Here is an 8,070-nt window from a genome sequence, read left to right on the forward strand (position 1 = left end):
TATAAATGATGTGAATGTCTTTGTACATGTACGTTTCATTGATGGAACAGACACTGATCCAGAAATCTGTACAGGTGACATGACATGCCTAGTGTAGTTCTGTTCATGCACTGATTAACGCAATGGTTTTTCTTAAGAAATAAAGGAAGGAATATTCAGTGGATGTAAATATTAATAATAACACACATTCACAAAAAAGAAAGTATAATTTGTCCAAACCAAATGCTGCCATTTCCATAAAATTTTGCCAGTTTAGACAGAATCCGGAGTGCTGGAAAAATGCAGGAAAATATGTAAAATTTTCTTTTGTTTACTTCTTTTATTTACAAATACAATGGTTGTTTGAAAAGTTCCTGGACTGATGTGATAAAATTGATACTATGTAGTTTATGCTTACAAAATTTTTAAGGAACATAAAACAACGAAAGTTAAGATAATGCAGAAAACTTTACATGTAGCTTGATACCTTAAATACAAAATTATCATACAATAAAAAGACATTATATTAGGGCTGGGTATTGGCCCGAGATTTCGTATTGCGATATATTGCGATATTTGTAACTCTATTGCAATATGTATTGCAATATTTTAAATGTAATTTAAATGGTATTTTCTTACTACACTATATTTAATTTAATTTACATGCAGAATGTACATAACTATGATAAGTAACCAACACTGACAAAAAAACTGTTGATTTCATTAAAGTTATGCTCTGAAAAGTTCCCTCAAAACAACTTCTGTCGTACTGTTTGGCTTAATAACAAACTTTCATGAGTCCATTTTTATTTAATTATACCTGGTAATGACAAAATTCCTCAATCTAAGCATATTGCCAATATATCGATATTACAAAATCACATTGCAATACCATATTTTTTGTCATTGTATTGCAATATATTGAAATATCGATATTATTGCCCAGCCCTACATTACATGTTCACCCAGCGCAGTCGCATGTTTTTGCATGATGCATTGTTTCTCAATGTCCGCATTCTCTACCTTTTACACTTAGGCCAGATAAATTTATCTCTCATGAGATATTGCCATTTCCAGTGAAGGTCCTGTCGCGAGGGGATGCTCTGCTTAGCGGTGCCCTTGTTAAAGTATGTAACTCGTCAGCTTTTTTGAATAGTTCATGCAGATCCTATTGCTTCAAAACTACTTATTAAAATTCCATTTTTATAACATTTTTAAATACAACAATGCTAATGTTTTAACATTCAACGAAAAAACTGCTCAAAAAACTACAAAGAAGCAAGATTTATCTGCACATTAATTTATTAAATTTAATATCTTGGAACTTTAGCCTCACATACTTTTACTCAAAGAATATTATCCGTTATGACATTGTGAGGATTATTTAATATAGGTCTTAATTTATATTTTTAGAAACAAGTTTTACACCTTCCTTCAACAAACTTTGCCAAAAAATGAAGATATGTCAAATAAGTCTAGATAAAATTTATACCATTTTTCGCCTGAAAATTACATATTCTGACCAATATTTCAAAATTATCGTCACTGAGTTCAACTTTTTCTTTCATTATTTTAAAGTACTTGATACTTGTGACTGATCAGCACTTAAGTTGTTAAAAGCTTGATTTAAGAAAAGGTTTTATTGCCTATTTCGTTTTTAATACCCCAAATATTTTACTTTTTAGTGCAAAAAGGTCACAAAATAATTTATGTGCATGAATTTGCGAGATTTGTTCAATGATAACTTTGTCAATAACGTTTTTGGATTTTGATACTCTGAGGAATGTGTTCAGTGAACGTGCAGATGAAACAAAGATCCTGAGAGTATCAAAATCCGAAAACATTATTGACAAAGTTGTTGCTTATTTGAATGCACAATGAGAAAATTTACAAATTTGTACTATGTATTTACTATTGATGTGAATATTAGAGATATCCCAGGTCCAGATATTGAGGGTAAAATACATAAAAATTACCAGTAAGTGGTTGGATCTTCCAACTTTTTCTCTCGAAAAATGTTATTTGCTGGAAGTTTAAAGGTCAAGGTCATTGGGGTCACTCTATAGATGTGCCTCCTCATGTTTCACACTTCTTTAGTACATATAATGGATATCAAAAGAAAAGTCTCATGCAGGTAATTTTGCATTTTTTCTTTGTGTTTGATAAAAAAAAAGGGGGGGGGGGTAAAAGCAGCCTGCACTGACTTTATCAATATGGAAAGGTATACATTTTTTATGTTTATCAATTTGTCAGATGTTTATTTACTTACTTTAAAAAGAATTATTAGCTGAGATGAATTCACAAACATGACCCATACAATGGAATCAGGAATTTGTTGTCATGTTTGTGAATTCATCTCAGCTTTGATAGACTAAGGGAACAATGAACAAGATTCTTCAATGTTTGGGATGAAATAACTTTAGACTCCACTAAGGAGTCTAATGATGATTTGCATGCATAGTATGACAGAGCGAACACATCATCTGAAGATGACATATTAGACATTGTTTTCTCGTAGAGTTGCTTAAGTGATTGTGTGCATCTTAGATGTGATTTTACTAAAATCTATAGCTTAAAGTTCTCTACATCAATCCCTTTTTTCCAGCTTTTTTGCAAGTTCCATTGTATCAAAAAATTCAGAAACATTTTCTTTGAAATGTTCCAATAAACCATATTTTGCCAGCTGATTCACCAGGACTGGGACATCAAAATTCTGTACATTGTGGCCATGCATGCAACCAAAATGGGCTTGAAAAATTTCTTTAAAAACTCAAGGAAATATCTAAGACCATCCTCTGGAGAAACTGATGTAACTGTTTGTCCTTCATGTTTTAGTACTCCACCAATGTATGTCAGCCGAGTGGCCGCAGAAGCTTCAAGACAAATCTGAGTTGTTGGTCGCATATAGACATTCATCTCTTAATTCCCTGATACTGCAGCAATCTGTAGAATATCTGATGTTCTGGCTACAATTATAATTTAGCCAATTAGAACTTACAATGCAAAAATGTAAATTTACATATACCAACAAATAAGAAAGATACTATTTGCAAGCTGAAAAAAATAGTAAACTTACCTAGCCAAAAGTGAAAAAATATCATTGTGGACTATGATCTGGAGAAAGTTCAAACTTTGTCTTGCTTCAAATCAAAGTCCTGGAGATCAGCATGATCTTGAAAAGCAATCTTTGATTGGTAGGTTTCACCTGTTCAAAAAAGCAAAAAAGTGAAAATGGAAAAATATGTGTATCAATTAATTAATGTCAACAATATCAGTAATGTGGTTTTGAGTGAATTACCCAGCTAGGGGACATGGTGCACTTCCTGTTCAGCTTTAATAAAATTTTATTTAAAAATGTAAATTTGAAATATGTATTTGAGTTCATTAAATAATGAGACTTATACGTCACAGAGGGGTACATCCAATATTTCAAATTCTAGAAATATTTGACAAGTAAATAACAGATCAACAAATACACACAATCTGATCATCAAAGTTAAATTAACAACTTTTTTGTGTTATGTTTGGGATGATTAATGCCGCAAGCATATTTTTACGTGAGTTTCCCCAAAACCCCCATTAATCATTCCTAAAATTAAAAAAAAAAATTTAAATCTTAAAGGCAAACACGCCTGTAAATGAAGAAATTGCCATTCACGTATTACGTTATTTTTCCACTGTACGAGAAGTTAGGGATATATTATATTCACATACCTGTAGCTAACTTTGTTTTGACATCCCAGGCTTGGCCACCATTTACTTTAGCATGTTTAGTGCCAGTTGGTATATCATTTATAAAACCACACTCAAGATATTGGCATTTAACATGTAAAATTTGGGCTAAACCAATTTTTTTTCACCCACACAATTTAAGAGATGTAATGGCTGACTGCAAAGATAACATGCTTTAAGTCCATCACCCAGGGTCTCCAATTCTACCACTCTTCTTCCAATACTCCATTCTCTTCTCTTCTAAATTATCCGAGGTCACATCTTCTTGTCTAGCAACATGATGTACAACGTGTTCATCGAAACTTTCTAACCTTTTAACATTATAATCATGGTCAATTATATGGACGGCCGTAAAAGGAACAAAATCCTATGGAAAACGAGATTTTCTGCCTTTATTCAAGGCGATTACTTAATGTTTATGGCCCTTTTTACAAACCTCCACTTTTTATTTCGGTCCATATTAAAACTGGAAATGAAGCACGATCACTAATAAAAGAGTCAATACGGTCGGAAAATATTATTACAATTTTGTGACGTCATGCAAGTATGGAAATTCCTTAAGGTAGGACACAATAGAAAGGCCAAACTTTTCCTAAAAAACAATTTTTCTGAAACTTTGATATTTTGCTCTACTAGGATACAAAATCTCTCTTTATATATGATATGAAAGAAATTCAACCTCAAATTTTTTGCCCACATAGTCTGAAATATGGTCTATCAGACCCCTGTAAGAAGGTTGTGAAATCAGACAGTCGACTTGAGAATGAGCCTTATTTAGGGGCCACAATGACCGATCAAAGTTTTACATAGGAATATATAGGGAAAAAATCTTTAAAAATCTTCTTCTTGAGAACAGCAAAGCCATGATTGGTCATATTTATGTAGAAGCATCCTCAGGTTGTGTACATTCAAATATCTTCAAATCATGACCCCCGGGATAGGGAGGGGCCACAATGGCCGATCACAGTTTTACGTAGGAATATATAGGAAAAATCTTTAAAAATCTTCTTGAGAACAGCAAAGCCATGATTGGTCATATTTATATGGAAGCATCCTCAAGTTGTGTAGATTCAAATTTGTTCAAATCATTACCCCCGGGGGTAGGGCAGGGCCACAATGGCCAATCAAAGTTTTACATAAGAATATATAGGAAAAATCTTTTAAAAATCTTCTCCTCCCAAGAACAGCAAAGCCATGATTGGTCATATTTATATGGAAGCATCCTCAGGTAGTGAAGATTCAATGTTGTTCAAATCATGATCCCCAGGGGTAGGGCAGGGCCACAATAGCGGATCAAAGTTTCGCATAGGAGTATACAGGAAAAATCTTCTCAAGAACAGCAAAGTCATGATTGGTCATGTTTATATGGAAGCATCCTCAGGTAGTTTAGATACAGATTTGTTAAAAATCATGACCCCCCAGGTTTGGGTGGGACCACAATAAAACTTCAAACTTATAGGAAAGAAAGCCACAGTTAGTCAAAAAAATATGTAAGATCCTTATTGAGTGTAGATTCAAGTTTGCATAGATAGAAGTTTGTTCAAATCATACCCCCCTTTATTAGGATCGGGACCACTTAGGTATTTATTGAATTGAGTTTTTGTTCCTGGCCACAGTGCTCAGGTGAGCGATGTGGCCCATGGGCCTCTTGTTTTCGAAATGACACCAATATTTTATCTTAAATCAATAAACAAATATTTAATACTCCCTTTAGATACAAATAAAATCATTAAAATATGTAAATACTTGTGTATTATGTAAGAATACATAAATTAACATACATATCCAGACATTAACTTAGGTAATCGTCGGAAATGCACATAAAATGCTACATTTCAGCATCTGGAAAAATACTTATCTTTTATGACTCGCCTATAAGTTGGACATAGAGTTAAAGACCAAAATTTAACTCTGTAAAGACCGACTTATAGGGGAGTATATATGGTATATCTATGGAGGGCACATCAAAACCAAAATAAACATTCAATTCCATGAAAAATAGTGTTGAATACAGTGAAGATATTTGGTAGTTTTAACTTTTTAAATGACAATAAGTAACAGTTCTGTTTCTTTATTTCAGTCAAAAGCAGCATATGTTCTTGTGTATCAAAGACAGACATTAGCCCAACCATCTGATGAACATTTAGTAAAAGATGAAGCTATGGAGACAGAATATACAAGCTAGCTAGGAAAAGTTCTAATTGGAGCAAGTGGAGCTCAACCAGTTTGCAAAAATGCAAATGAACAAGCTCAAAATTAAAGTGTTTACAGGATTACTCAAGTTACATTGCCTGAAATTATAACTGTCAGTTGATTTTACCCCAAGTCGATAACAGTAATCAGTATAAACTGTCATTTTATCAGAACATCTTTTTTTAAAAATCATTCTTGCTACCACTTTGTAATTGCATGGTTGATACAGACACAGCTCTTGAACATTTAGTGTAAAATAAAGTATGTTTTTCCTCATGATGTTTTATTGTGTTTTGATCTAGACTCGAGGTTTCTGGAGAGTAATGACCTAGACTTAGACCTCAAGAATCACAGTCCTATGTCATAAAGGGAGTGGAGAGTAATGACCTAGACTTAGACCTCAAGAATCACGGTCCTATGTCATAAAGGGAGTGGAGAGTAATGACCTAGACTTAGACCTCAAGAATCACGGTCCTATGTCATAAAGGGAGTGGAGAGTAATGACCTAGACTTAGACCTCAAGAATCACGGTCCTATGTCATAAAGGGAGTGGAGAGTAATGACCTAGACTTAGACCTCAAGAATCACGATCCTATGTCATAAAGGGAGTGGAGAGTAATGACCTAGACTTAGATCTCAAGAATCATGGTCCTATGTCATAAAGGGAGTGGAGAGTAATGACCTAGACTTAGACCTCAAGAATCAGTCCTATGTCATAAAGGGAGTGGAGAGTAATGACCTAGACTTAGACCTCAAGAATCACGGTCCTATGTCATAAAGGGAGTGGAGAGTAATGACCTAGACTTAGACCTCAAGAATCACGGTCCTATGTCATAAAGGGAGTGGAGAGTAATGACCTAGACTTAGACCTCAAGAATCAGTCCTATGTCATAAAGGGAGTGGAGAGTAATGACCTAGACTTAGACCTTAAGAATCACGGTCCTCTGTCTAAAGGGAGTGGAGAGTAATGACCTAGACTTAGACCTCAAGAATCACGGTCCTATGTCATAAAGGGAGTGGAGAGTAATGACCTAGACTTAGACCTCAAGAATCACGGTCCTATGTCATAAAGGGTGTAGAGAGTAATGACCTAGACTTAGACCTCAAGAATCAGTCCTATGTCATAAAGGGAGTGGAGAGTAATGACCTAGACTAGGACCTCAGGAATCATGGTCCTATGTCATAAAGGGAGTGGAGAGTAATGACCTAGACTTAGATCTCAAGAATCACGGTCCTATGTCATAAAGGGAGTGGAGAGTAATGACCTAGGCTTAGACCTCAAGAATCACGGTCCTATGTCATAAAGGGAGTGGAGAGTAATAACCTAGACTTAGACCTCAAGAATCACGGTCCTATGTCATAAAGGGAGTGGAGAGTAATGACCTAGACTTAGACCTCAAGAATCATGGTCCTATGTCATAAAGGGAGTGGAGAGTAATGACCTAGACTTAGATCTCAAGAATCATGGTCCTATGTCATAAAGGGATTGGAGAGTAATGACCTAGACTTAGATCTCAAGAATCACGGTCCTATGTCATAAAGGGAGTGGAGAGTAATAACCTAGACTTAGACCTCAAGAATCACGGTCCTATTTCGTAATGTAGCCTAGGGCTGTCAGGATTCCATTATCTTTCTGATCAGGTCAGTTCTAAATTTTTAGCTCTACTGGTCAGAGAACAGAAGAGCTTATGCGATAGTGATGCGTCCATCGTCCGTCTGTCTGTCTGTCTGTCTGTAAACAATTTTTCAAAATGCTACTCCTACAGTTTTGGTCCGATTTCAGTATGACTTGGCACACAAGTAGAGTACACTAAGATACATAATTCTGTGCATCGGTTTTTTATTTCGATGAACGATGTTGCCGTGGTTACTAAAAATAGAAATTTCTGAGAAATTCTTTCAAAATGCTACTCCTCCTACAGTTTTGGTCCGATTTTAATATAACTTGGCACACAAGTAGACTACACTAAGATACATAATTCTGTGCATGGTTTTTGATTTCGATGAACGGTGTTGCCGTGGTTACTAAAAATAGAAATTTCTGAGAAATTCTTTCAAAATGCTACTCCTCCTACAGTTTTGGTCTGATTTCAATATATCTTGGCACACAAGTAGACTACACTAAATAAGATAAATAAATCTGTGCATGGGTGTTTACTTTCGATG

General features: G+C 34.8%; 1 protein-coding gene and 1 long non-coding RNA gene across 2 annotated transcripts in view; one reads left to right on the plus strand and one right to left on the minus strand.

The window, feature by feature from the left end:
* LOC134280029 (ubiquitin carboxyl-terminal hydrolase 4-like) overlaps positions 1 to 6,180 on the plus strand; it is a 140,287-nt gene extending 134,107 nt beyond the window's left edge. The window contains exon 13 of the mRNA XM_062762458.1: positions 5,792 to 6,180. Within this exon, the coding sequence (XP_062618442.1) occupies positions 5,792 to 5,896 (105 nt within the window). The 3' untranslated portion in view covers positions 5,897 to 6,180. The remainder of the gene's footprint in view (positions 1 to 5,791) is intronic.
* On the minus strand, positions 2,721 to 3,905 carry LOC134280028 (uncharacterized). Its single transcript, XR_009994824.1, has 3 exons — positions 3,694 to 3,905; positions 3,056 to 3,184; positions 2,721 to 2,945 (listed from the first exon to the last, which is right to left on the minus strand). It is a non-coding gene; the product is annotated as an uncharacterized LOC134280028 (long non-coding RNA).
* Positions 6,181 to 8,070: the final 1,890 nt, after the last annotated feature.

This window comes from Saccostrea cucullata, unplaced genomic scaffold (assembly GCF_032062105.1).
Source record: "Saccostrea cucullata isolate Sc308-1 unplaced genomic scaffold, CSIRO_AGI_Scuc_v1 ctg1725, whole genome shotgun sequence".
In the NCBI taxonomy this organism is placed as follows: domain Eukaryota; kingdom Metazoa; phylum Mollusca; class Bivalvia; order Ostreida; family Ostreidae; genus Saccostrea; species Saccostrea cuccullata.